This window comes from Acanthopagrus latus, chromosome 5 (genome assembly GCF_904848185.1).
Source record: "Acanthopagrus latus isolate v.2019 chromosome 5, fAcaLat1.1, whole genome shotgun sequence".
Taxonomy (NCBI): domain Eukaryota; kingdom Metazoa; phylum Chordata; class Actinopteri; order Spariformes; family Sparidae; genus Acanthopagrus; species Acanthopagrus latus.
Window position 1 is genome coordinate 30,049,470 of NC_051043.1, and position 13,141 is coordinate 30,062,610.

The 13,141-nt window shown below is 44.2% G+C and overlaps 2 protein-coding genes across 2 annotated transcripts; one reads left to right on the forward strand and one right to left on the reverse strand.

The window, feature by feature from the left end:
* Positions 1 to 3,766: 3,766 nt before the first annotated feature.
* On the forward strand, positions 3,767 to 9,935 carry hnf1a (HNF1 homeobox a). The gene is made up of 10 exons (XM_037098425.1): positions 3,767 to 4,928; positions 5,781 to 5,980; positions 6,885 to 7,065; positions 7,152 to 7,348; positions 8,133 to 8,275; positions 8,361 to 8,502; positions 8,584 to 8,769; positions 8,915 to 9,027; positions 9,111 to 9,195; positions 9,761 to 9,935. Exons 1-10 carry the CDS (start codon positions 4,627 to 4,629, stop codon positions 9,889 to 9,891), a joined length of 1,680 nt encoding a protein of 559 aa, XP_036954320.1. The 5' UTR covers positions 3,767 to 4,626; the 3' UTR covers positions 9,892 to 9,935.
* Positions 9,936 to 10,085: 150 nt separating this feature from the next.
* Positions 10,086 to 12,555, reverse strand: c5h12orf43 (chromosome 5 C12orf43 homolog). The gene is made up of 6 exons (XM_037098427.1): positions 12,383 to 12,555; positions 12,013 to 12,043; positions 11,172 to 11,270; positions 11,006 to 11,088; positions 10,832 to 10,919; positions 10,086 to 10,684 (listed from the first exon to the last, which is right to left on the reverse strand). The coding sequence occupies exons 1-6, from the start codon at positions 12,498 to 12,500 to the stop codon at positions 10,339 to 10,341; spliced, it is 765 nt and encodes a 254-aa protein (XP_036954322.1). The 5' UTR covers positions 12,501 to 12,555; the 3' UTR covers positions 10,086 to 10,338.
* Between the last annotated feature and the right edge of the window lie 586 nt (positions 12,556 to 13,141).

The window sequence follows — 13,141 nt, forward strand, 5'->3', positions numbered from 1 at the left end:
TGAACCAGAGGTGAGTGTGTACGACCTCAGTGGCTAATTCACTCCCGCCGTCCTCGCTGCTCGGTTTTCAACTGAAGAGCTCAACATAAGAAACACCCGTCTGAATTTCACTCAGCTTGGTTAGATGTTGACGGTTGATCGTGTTTTTGTAAATGTTGAGACAAAACTAAGATTTCTGAGAGAAGGTTGGAGCACAAATACAGTTTTCACAGCGGTCTTAATCATCTTCTGCACATATTCAGTGTTAAATAGATCTAATTAAAAAAAGTAATTTAAATCTATTTGCCTGAGGTGCCAAACGTATACCCTTTATTTTGAAGGCAGAATCTCCTGACTTCCTGTGCCCTTCTGGCTGATTTTCACCACCTTTATGCTATTTCTCCTCTGGTTGGGTGAAAAGCTCAACAGGCAGAACTCAGTTTCAAGAACTGATTTGTTTAATGTCTCTCTCCCTCTTTTTTTTTTTTTAGTTTTAAGGAATCAAAATGTTCAGACATCATCATGAAAACCGTGCTGTTGGCCGTGAGACGATAAAATCCTGTGCTATTAATTAGACTCGGTAAAAGAAAGATAAAACAGAAGAAACAAATATAGAAACAACAGGAAGACGTGCAGGTGTTAGATGTTCTCACAGAGTTAATAATAATAATGATCCAGATCATTGTGACTGTTGAAATAAGCTGCAGCCAGAGTTTCACATACTGCTCCTTTAATGCACCAACAGGCTTTAATGTCAGACAGGCTTAAATATAAAACACGCAGCATTTTTCTCCAGTGATTCATGAAGAATAATAACGTGTTCACTCTCTAACTTGCTGCAGCGTCCAAACTGCAAACCGGCTTATTCACTGTGATCTAACAGGAGGTTTGTGTGCTCATTCATTTCTGGGGTTTAAGTATTTAATTAGTACCAAAGCCAGCTCCGGCTAATCTTCTCAACACTGACTCAACATGTGACCCGGCTGCTAACCAATGTGAAGTCCAATCAACAGCCTGAGCCACTCAGAGACAATGTCGGCTTTGACTTACTGCCGGGCGCCTAATGGACAAAATGGACGCCGTCCGACCCGATCGAGGCTCAGAGCTCGGAGCAAAGTTTGACGAGAGAGAGATTATGGAAGTTTTTAAAAGTCCAAAACACTTCAAACACACACACACACACACACACACACACACACACACACACACACACACACACACACACAGGTGTCTGGACTGAGATCCAGGTGAGTCATCATCAGAACTTTATCAATACGGCACCTTTAAAACAGAGTTTACAACGCAAACACAGGAAACTCCAGGAGACCAAATAACAGAATAACAAACAGAAACAAAAGAACAACATTTCAATAAAGATAAATATAAATAAAAAGAATAAAACTGTTCAAAACCACATAGAAGGAGATGAACCAGATGTTTTTGGACCCGGTGGTTTCTGTATCTGAACCGAACCAGAACATCAACACAGAGTTCTGAAGGGAGAGAAACATACGATTAAACCTCGACAAATGTAAAGTTGCAACATAAAGACGTTCAGGTTGAACTTTTCTTCTGCAGAAACGTTCTCAGCTCACATTTATTCTGGAAACTGGGTCGTTTCAACCAGCACTGATCGGTTGGTTAGTTGGTTAACTGGTTGTTCGATTTGTTGCATGATTGCTTGATGAGTTGGTTTGTTGGCTGATTGGTCTGTCGGTTGGTTGAAGACTTTCTCGGCTGCTTTGATTATTGATCAGTTTGACTGATTTGTTGCTTGACTGGTTGATCAGTTGATTGTCTGATTGGTTTGTCAGTCAGTCAGTTGTTTTTTTTGGTTGGTTAGTTGGTTGAGACACGATGTTATCTAACATCTTTGCTGACTTCTCAGGATCAGTGAACGGATCTTGGACTGCTGAGCGTTGGCAGAGGTATGCACTCTACTGAGTGAGCACTCAAGTTTCATTCCGGCTTTCTAGTGATTTTACACGATTTCCTTCAAAAAATGAAAATCAAGCAATTTCTTAAATTTCTCTGCTTGTGGCCATGAAGAAGAAAACTCTGAATTATAAAATAAAATAAATTAGCACAACATTCATGGTTTTATAATCCGAGTTAGTGAACAGACTGAGAGGAAACACGGACGTCTCGTTGGTCTGCACACAGGCCGACTCCCTCCGCTGCAGACGAAGCAGATGAAGCTCTGGATGTGGGACAGGCTATTTGGACAGGAATTAAGGGGTGTGTTAAATTTCTGCATGCATGATCAATGGGGTTGAATGGCAGGGACGGGGGGGTACGGAGGGGGGGGGCACAGACAGCAATGGCTCACTAATGAGAGATGGACCGTGTGGCTTGTATCTCATTACCAATCAAAATAGCTTTGAGTCCTGTGCAGAGGGAGAATGAGAGCTGCAGTGTGTGCTGCATGTGGTGGGTTTTGATAAACCGGCCTGTGTGGTGCAGCATTAGTCACAGCAGTATCTGAGCTGCTGGAGACACACACACACACACACACACACACACACACACACACACACACACACACACACACACACACACACACACACACACACACACACACACACACACACACACACACACACACACACACACACACACTGTCTGCTCTGCCGGGGAGTTCTTCTCTATAGTACAATGGGACTTAATTACAGGTCAGTGGCATGTCTCAGGGAGATAGAGGGAGCTCTGTTACCCTTCCAAATACAGTATAATGCCATCTTCCCAAGGGTGGGGTGAGGTAACAAGAGCGCCGCACAAAAAGGTGCTGATAGGCTGAACCTGAGAATGGTATAAGGTGATCCAGGCGGAGAAAGTGAGCGTTTCACACTGAAAGAGAGAGGAAAAGATAAAGGAGTGCATTAACTCCGAGAGGGTTTCCCCCCCATTCAGTTTGTCCTCTTTCCTTCCCCGAGCGATCGTTCCAGGACTCTCAAACAAGAGAGAGAGCGTCCGAGACAAAGACGTCTGAAAGTTTGGGAATTAAAGAAATCCGGCGCAAATGTGCTCACAAGATGATGTTAACTTATATGATAAAGTCTTTAAACAACTTCAGCTGCACAAAATGTTCACTGTGTCTGCATGGTGTGACATTAAACGTCCTGATCCTGGACACAAAGTCAGTCATGTATAAAGAAAAAATGTTTTTGAGGAGACGAGCATAAAGAAAAATACAAAAGAGAGAAACATGGTTTAGTAATCAAAATAATGACACTATGTTGATATACAAGTTTATTCATGGCCAGATAACAAAGTGCTTCTTAAGGAAAATAAAATATTAAAATATAAAGTTAGAAGACACAACACCACCAGACTGCCTTAACAAATGGAGAGATTTTAAGAGTTTTGTCATGAGGAGAAACTGAACAAACTTTGTGAAACTTACTTGTGATCATTTCTAACTCATTGTGTCCTTGTTGTAAATTCAGCATTAAACCAGAAGCTGAAGTTGTTTGTCTCCTTGTAAAAAGTGTCAGTTTGTGGCAGCATGTCTGTACCAGCCTGTCTGCTTCTGTGTCTAAAGTGCTAAAGTCTTACCTGCCAACATTGATCAGCTGTTTGAACACACTGTTTACACTGATTTCACCATTTACACTCCATTTATGAAAGAAGAAACATGTTATTGATCTGAACATGTCACATGTTACAAAGAGACTAAACAGGAACAATATAGGCGACTTCTTTGTCCCCGTGGAGAAAGTCCCCAGACTCCCTTAACAAATGTGTCAGTTTAGTGAGTTGTTGAGTTGGAGACACTTTATAAACTCTGTGAAACTCTGTCTCTGACTCATTCTGCATTATTTGGACCTTCTTGTTAATTCGGCAAATGTTCTACACAAACTTCTTTCTGTCTTTGTTTAGAAACATTGTGTGTGTTTGTCCCAGTGATGAACATGTTAGACACATGTTACTCTCAGGTGTTACAGGATCTGGAGTCAGTCTGGTTCAGGGCTTCGTCCTGATGTCGGGACGTTCTGATGTGACACAGCAGCACTCTCTAGTGGCGTGTTGGAGACATGAAGCAAGTTTCTGCTCAGTTAATCTAATGTCGTCTTTCTGGCCTTTAGTTTGACATTTTTCACCATCATGCATCATCTTTAAAGTTTTTACTATCTTTAATTCAAAGAGTGAGAGGATCTCTGGACTCAGACGTCAGACGATCGTCCTGAGATCTGTCTCGGTGTGAAATCAGAAATATCTACATGTGTAAATCACACTGCTCGTCTGTCATGTTTTCTTTGCTTGTCTTCTTCGTCTGCAGCGTCTGCAGCTCTGAGTTCAGCCGTAACATCCCCTCATTGTTATTTATTGTTCTTAAATTGTACTTTGGTCGGTGTTGGGGATTGAGGGAGAGGGGACAAAGTTCACAGGGAGCATGAAGGAGGAGGGGGTGAACAGGAGGAAGGTTAAAAAAAAAAAGAAAATTGACCTTTGAAAGGAAAACAGCAGGTGGAGATCTAAAACCAGGCAGCTCAGGACACATCGGGAGGAAACTCAACACAGGAAAAATGAAAGTATAAGAAGGACTGCAGACATGATGAGGCCCGCCGCTGCCCGTCTGTGAGCGTGGAAGTGCACACAGGATCAGTGTTTGTTTGCGAGGCGGCAGCGAGGTGAGGCGTCAGAATAATGGAGGAGAGGATAGAGGAGAGAGACAGAGTCATGGCGAGGCCGAGCCGTCTGACCGCCCTCCAGGAGCAGCTGGTCTGGGCCCTGCTGGGGTCCGGACTGTCCCGGGACGTCCTGGTCCAAGCCATCGGGGAGCTGGAGCGGGACAGGGCGAGCGCCGGCGCTGAGAGGGCAGAGAGGGGGGACGGAGAGAGCTCCGAGGAGGGGGAGATGGATTTCCCACCGCCGATATACCGAGAGCTGGAGAAGCTTCCCCCACAGGAGGCGGCCAAGCTGAAGGCTGAGGTGGATCAGCTCCTGCAGTGAGTCGCTCCTCTCTTCTTTCTCAGGCTGAATTATAAAACGATCTGTTACCTCCTGGACATCTCAACCAAACGCCTGAGAGTTCAAATATAAGTTTAGCTGATGACATTTTTCTCTTTGGGCTCAGTTAAATGGCTGCCTCCTCCTCCTCCTGCCTCTCTGTCTCTCTCTCTCTCTGCAATCCGGCTTTTGAGGCGAATTTAAAGCGGGTTCCTCCTTTGCTAGTTACTAATTACCCGACCCCATCATTATACTCTCCGGCCATTTCTTAATAAATAAGCTGCATGCATAGGTGAAGATTAATGGAGCAGGGCTGGTCATGTGAGGCTCTGTTTACACACCGTGTGAGGGACATTTCTCCAGGCGACAATCTGCCTTTTTACTGATATGTGGAAAACGCCACACATGTTATCAGACACACTGTTGAGTCTTTTGCAGAGGTATTCAAATGCCTTTTAAGCAGCTGTTAAAAAACATATTTTACAATATTTTCTTGTATAAAACGATGTCTGAATCTTTTAATGTGTTGTATTTTTTTTATTTATGTGTATTTTTCTGCTCCTGAACTGAGAGAAACTGTTAAAAAAGCTTCTTAAAACCTTTTACACGATTTTTCCCCTCTGCTGATCTGAAAGCTGGACTTTGCCCCGCTGTGCTGTCTCTTATCTCGCTCTGTCAATAAGCCTCTCTACTTCCCTCTGACAGGCCACACTATGTGTGTCCTGTTATGACAAACTGAGCCTGTTAACACTTTTATTCAAAGACGTTAAACCGAGAGAGTCAAACATACAGAATCACACCAGAATATAAGGGAGGTAAAAACACACAAACATGATGTGTCTGTCCAACAGAGGCGACCCCTGGCACGTTGCAAAAATGGTGAAAAGCTACATGCAGCAGCACAACCTCCCTCAGAGAGAGGTGGTGGAGTCCACCGGACTCAACCAGTCCCACCTCTCCCAGCACCTCAACAAAGGCACGCCCATGAAGAACCAGAAGAGAGCGTCTCTGTACACCTGGTACGTCAAGAAGCAGTGCGAGATCAGCCAACGTGAGTACACCAGCAGCTGCTTTCAGACAAGCGTCACATGTCAGGTTTCTGAGAGGAGATTCAGACCTGGTGTCAACATCCGTCCTGACTGACCACCTGTGATCAGATCTCACTTCCTGCTCCGTATGCAAATAAACACATACGTCACTGAGACAAACAAACAGAAAGAAGTTCATGTAGAACATCTGCTGAATTAACAAGAAGGTCCAAATAATGCAGAATGAGTCAGAGACAGAGTTTCACAGAGTTTATAAAGTGTCTCCAACTCAACAACTCACTAAATTGAGTGTTTTTTAAAGGGAGTCTGGGGACAAAGAAGTCGCCTATATTGTTCCTGTTTAGTGTCTTTGTAACATGTGACATGTTCAGATCAATAACATGTTTCTTCTTTCATGGAGTGTAAATGGTGAAATCAGTGTAAACAGTGTGTTCAAACAGCTGATCAGTGTTGGCAGGTAAGACTTTAGCACTTTAGACACAGAAGCAGACAGGCTGGTACAGACATGCTGCCACAAACTGACACTTTTTACAAGGAGACAAACAACTTCAGCTGAAACATTTAATGCTGAATTTACAACAAGGACACAATGAGTTAGAATTTATCATAAATAAGTTTCACAAAGTTTGTTCAGTTTCTCCTCATGACACAACTCTTAAAATCACTACATTTGTTAATGGAGTTTGGTGATGTTGTGGTGACTAGCTGTAGTTGTCATCAGTTGAGTCGGCCACAGCTGGAGGACACATGTTGCGTACACATCACTGTGAATGTGGTCCACACGATCGAACGTATGTTGGGGTCATTCGCCCCTCAGGACGGATGTTGACACCAGGCCTGAACAGCCCTTAGAGGGATTCTGACAGAGAGGTTTAAAAAAAGGGAACTATTACCTTTCTCTTTCAGAGTTTACCAACGCCAAACACGGCGTGTCGTCAGGGGAGGAGCCGGGAGAGGACAGCAGGAAGGGACGCAGGAACAGGTTCAAATGGGGTCCAGCGTCTCTTCAGATCCTCTTCCACGCCTACGACCGACAGAAGAACCCCAGCAAGGAGGAGAGGGAGGGGTTAGTGGAGGAGTGCAACAGGTGAGACTGGATTATATTAAAGGAACATCCAGCCATTATCTCCTCCTCCCTCCCTTCGTTCATGCATCATGCTCTTCCTCCCTCAGGGCGGAGTGTATCCAGAGGGGGGTGTCTCCCTCTCAGCTCGCCGGCCTCGGCTCCAACCTGGTCACTGAGGTCCGGGTGTACAACTGGTTCGCCAACCGCCGCAAAGAGGAGGCCTTCCGACACAAACTGGCTCTCGACACGCCTTACACCACCCAGGCGTCCTCTCACCCCACCCTCCCATCAAGTCCTGAGCACGGTAACACTACAACCCCCATTCATCTGGCAGATATAGTCTGCTCCATCTAAATGTTATTACTGGTTCCTTAATTTTGGGATAAACACAAATATCTGTAATAGAACTAATCATCGAACTAGAACCACCAGACTCCCTTAACAAATGTAGTGATTTTAAGAGTTGTTTCATGAGGAGAGGCTGAACAAACTTTGTGAAACTTATTTATGATAATTTCTACCTCATTGTGTCCTTGTTGTAAATTCAGCGTTAAATGAGAAGCTGAAGTTGTTTGTCTCCTTGTAAAAAGTGTCAGTTTGTGGCAGCATGTCTGTACCAGCCTGTCTGCTTCTGTGTCTAAAGTGCTAAAGTCTTACCTGCCAACATTGATCAGCTGTTTGAACTCACTGTTTACACTGATTTCACCATTTACACTCCATTTATGAAAGAAGAAACATGTTATTGATCTAAACATGTCACATGTTACAAAGACACTAAACAGGAACAATATAGGCGACTTCTTTGTCCCTGTGGAGAAAGGCACCAGACTCCATTTAAAAAACACTCGATTTAGTGAGTTGTTAAGTTGGAGACACTTTATAAACTCTGTGAAACTCCGTCTCTGACTCATTCTGTATTATTTGGACCTTCTTGTTAATTCAGCAAATGTTCTACATGAACTTCTTCTGTCTTTGAGTTAATAACATAATATCAGTGTGTTTTGTTTCTTTGCGTGCAGACGGGGAGGTGACGTCTGATCACAACTTCTCACTCAGAGTTCACTTTAACTGCTTGTTGTTGTTTCCAGGTGTGAAATACAGCCATCAGATCCTGTGTGACACAGTGAGCTCAGTCAGAGGAGGTGGAGGAGAGAGAGTGGGTCGTCTTGTGGTCAGTCCGATCCAGCTGGAGCCCAGTCACACACTCCTCGAGACTCAAAACCCCAAACAGGTGAGCGGTAGTGTCATGATCCCTCCCTAGTGTGTATCGTAGACTACCTGCACGCCGTCCTGCTCATGCTGTCGTCTGCTCTCAGGTGTCCAGCGGCGGCCCACTGCCCCCAGTAAGCACTCTGACCTCCCTGCACAGCCTGTCCGCCTCCCCCGCCTCCTCACAGAGCCTCATCATGGCCTCGCTGCCCGGCGTCATGAGCCTGGGGGAGTCCTCACTCCTCATCGGTAAGGCTGGCTCTCCGTTTCCTTCCTGCGTTATGTGAGAATAAACAGAAAAATCACAGAACAACGTCACTTGTTTTCCAGGTTTGACCTCCACGCAGCCTCAGACTGTGCCTGTCATCAACAGCGTGGGGGGCGGGTTCACCACGCTGCAGCCAATCTCCTTCCAGCAGCAGCTACACGCCTCGTCACAGCAGCCATTAGCTCAGCAGCTGAGTCACATGGGCGCCAGTCCCTTCATGACCACCATGACACAGCTGCCCTGCCACAGTACGTCTACAGAAACAACTTCTATGTTTCCTCTGACCTGTCGCGTTGTTGATCCTTCTAGTTTTTTGTTTTGTCATTTTGGAGTGAACTGTCCCTTTAACGTGTTCTGTGGACTACAGATTCACTCATCTGTTCCTCTTCACAGTGTACAAGTCAGACTCACCTCAGTACCACTCGTCCAGCCTGCTGTCTCAGGCCATGGTCATCGCAGACGGCAGCAGCCTCGGGACGCTGACGAGCCTCGCCGCCGTCCGGCAGGTAACGAGGTCTGACGTGGAGCGAGTCTGTAACACGTGAAGGATAAGATACTCAGGGATCGTTGATTTGTTTGTTTTGTGCAGATTCTAACGGCAGATCCTGAGGAAGAGACAGACTCACCTTTACAAGAAGACTCTCTACAGCTGCAGCCACACACACCTGTACCAGGTACACAGCCGGAGAACACGCGCACATCCTGATATCTAGATCCTAACATGACACGACATGACACGACACGACACAACACAACACAACTCCAGCCGTTACAGAGACACACTCCATGTGAAGTTCACGTATCAAAACTCTTAAACACTCCTTTTTTCCTTCCTTGCTTCCCTCCTTCCTTGCTTCCTTCTTTTTCCTTCCTTCCCTTTTCTTTCTTGCTTGCTTCCTTCTTTCTCCTTCCCTTTTTTCCTTATTTTTCCTTCTTCCCCTTCTACCGTCTTCCTTCCTTCCTGTCTTTTTTACTTCCTTCCTTTCTTGCTTCCTTATTTTTCCTTCTTCCCTTTTTACTGTCTTATTTCCTTCCTTTCCTCTTTCCTTGCTTCTTTCCTTCCCTCTTCATCATCGTCATTTCTGTAGTTCAGTCTCGAAGCTGAAGATTTTCAGATGAGCGTACCTGAACAACCAGAGCGACACTAAACATCTCTGATCTTCATCTTCATCACTTCCACGCTCACACGGACAGAAACAGAACCCGTCCTGACAAAAGTTCTTGTGTTCTTGTGTCCAGCCTCTTCAGAGAGCCTGGAGCTGTATCCTGCTCCTCAGACGACGGACAGCCATCAGTCTCACCTGCTGTCAGCTTCACCTGCAGACATCAGCTCCTACATCCCTACACAGATGGTGTCCACCGCACAGTAGCAGTGCTCCGTCTTCACGACCGGCCGGACTCAGGTGGGCCGGCGGCTGGCGGCTACCTGTGGAGTGAAGCTGGTGATAAACCTGCTGTCACAGGACGATTCACCTGTGACGCTTCAAAGACTCTGAACGGCTGTAACACGAACAAGAATCCACGTTAGAGAAGATTCACTTTTGACACAACAATCAACTGAAAATCAACACTGAAACGTATTTTTATTAAAATGGAATATTCAGAAATTGTACATTAACTTGGAACTTTTAAACCGCATGTTACCTGCATTTGTTTTGTTTATGTCACAGCCTCTGAACGTTTCTTAATGAGCGACAATATGAGAAGATTTAACTGTTCCTCAAATATACTACACCAATGTTTTGGAAAATAAATCCTCGTTGTCTCGTTTCTCACTCGTGACAGACTGGATTCAGACAAACATTAGAAAAGACGATTCAGTCCAGAGCTTCTTCTTCTGTGTTTCCTTCTAGCTTCTTCTTCTTCTTCTTCTTCTTCTGTTTCACTTTGACTCGCTCCAGCTCCGAGCTGCCGTTCTGTTGGAGAGGAGAAGCTGCAGAGTCACTCTCTCCTCGAGTCTGTTTCTTTTTCTTCCTTTTCACAACACAGCTCTCCTCTTCCTCATCCTCCGCCTCCGCCTCTTTCTTCTTCTTCTTCTTCTTCTTCTTTGGTGTTTCAGAACAGGGAGGCTCTTCTGAGGGAGTCGAGGAGAACGAGGGTAAGAGATCTTTGACGGACACCGCTGCCTCCTTCAGCCTGGTTTCCATCTCGCTGTCGCTGTCACTGTGACCAACAGAGAAGCCAAATTAAAAACTGAGAACACATTCTCTCCTCTTACCTGTAGAGCTTGAAAGGTATTTTTGATTTCAGCTGCTATTTTAAAGATTTACTAAAGATGAATAAGACACACGAATTGAAATGAATCTGAACCTTGAGCTGGGAGCAGGCCGACTCCTCACAGGAGCTGGACGCTCGTCAGCCTTCTGTCCCGGGACGGACGTAGAAAACAGACGAAATCCTGAGAAAGAAAACAAAAATATGACCGCCGAACATTTACAGAGGAGACAGCAGAATCTAAGAATCAGGAATAAGAAGAAACTTCACCTTCATCATTATCATCATCATTGTTATTATCCCGGTTTGCTGATTCCACACATGATGTTTCAGTCCGCGTCTCTGAAATGCAGCTGACAGTAACAGACATGTCGGTCAGGTGTGAAACCGATCGTTGGATTGAAACACAGAAAGCCTCTCCGTGCTGCAGACTCACCTGTCCAGGAGGGTTCCTAACTTTTTAGCGACGTGTGTTCGGAAGCCCTCGGTGACCTGGAGCTCGTTGCCGTCGTGTTCGTGTTTGGCGACGACAAAACTGTAAAACAGCGAGACGGAAATCAACATTAATTCACTTTCTGATGTTGAACTCAAGCAACAACAGCAGCCATTTTCACTGCAGCACCAACAAGCTGTAACTCACTTATTTTAATCAACTTACTAACTTACTTTATTTAATCAATTCATTATTAAAGATGCAACATTTATATCGGAGCAAGCTAGAGAAGATGATAAGAATAAAAGCTATTGGATATTAAATCATTACTCTTTGCTCTCTACAGCCAAATCTCTCTCATCCTCAGGTGTGCAGCTTGTAAACTTATCTCAAAAATATTATAATCATTTAACAATCATCTGAAAAATGGGTCAAAAAAATGAGGGCGAAACGTAAATAAGACTTTTGAGGCCGATGTGGTTCACAGATCCAAGATTGATTCATCAGCAGATTTCCACATATTGTTTGCAAAGATCCCTGATGTATGTGACATTATAATAAGACATAATAAACCTTTTGTTTTTAGCCTTTGGAGAGGGGACGACATGCAGCAGAGGTGGGAATCAAACCTGAGCTGCTGCTGGGGACTTGTAGGAGGACAGGTGAGTCACCAGGTGAGTCACCAGGTGAGTTACCAGGACGCCTCGACAATAAACACAACCATCTACAATGACAGCAGACACCACTACCTGAGAGGTCCTTAAAACATTCACACCTTTCACTTTTTATTAAAGTTTTCCATTTAGTCGTTACTTCTGCAGGTGTCACTCTCGTGCTTGCTTACCGTTTCGACTGCTGCACACTGGTGTCCCCACCTACAACACAAAGACACACAAAGCAGCTTGTCATCAGCAGGTAAAACGCATTAAACAAACCCCTGTGTGAGTGAGTGAGTTCAGTTAATGGTGCCGAAAGTTAAATCCAGCAGGCTGCAAGACGTTAAACCTGAGGAAGGAACTCTGGAGTCCATTAATGACAGCAGAGGTGTGGGAATGTGTATTTCTGACGTTCACACATCTGCAGTTAACGTTAAAACCTCCTCTGTGTTTAAATTAGAGATATTCCAGGTGGAGTTCTGAATGGGCTGATACATCAGTCCGAACATAAATGTCTTCTTCTTCTGTCTTTATCAGCTCAGGAGGAAAATGTTTCACCTTTGTTTGTGTCGCTTCGTGTCTCCCACACCGCCTCCTGACACCTCCGCAGAGCCTCGTCGTCACTGCTGCTGGAGTCTTCACACACACCGACCATCTTTCTGACGGAGGCCGCCATGATGGATCAACATGTGCCGCTGCTGGTTTCTGTTGTGAGCCGGGGATTCTGGGTAATGTAGTTAGTTAGCTGGTCAAGGAGAAGCGAGCGGGAACAAACAGGCTTTTTATTCATCACAGCCAGGTTTGTACAGAGGCACGTTTAAATCAGATAAAACAAAAGATGGGGATGAAAAAAATTCAAATAAAAGACAAAATTATGACACAAACATGGCATTTTGAGAATAAAAGTCATAAATATTATATAAAAAGTCCTTATTTGGGATTAAAAAAGTCATAAATATATGATGAAAGTCATATTTATGAGATTAAAACTCACAACTGAGAGATATAATATGATAAATATGATACAAAAGGTCGAAATTATGAGAAGGTCATAATTGTGACATGACAAATTGAAATAAGATAAAAACACGATTGTGAAATAAAAGTCCTAGTTTGGGATACAATGTCAAATTTATGAAATAACAGTTATAATTGTTATTAAAATAATGAGGTAAAAGTATGAAATGTGAAGTCAAAAATCACAATTTGGGATCAAAGGTCAGAATTATTGGATTAAAACTAATTTATTTTATGCCCTATGAACTGATATTAGTTTTAATCAAACTAATCAATCGCTTATCAAAACAGCTGATGATG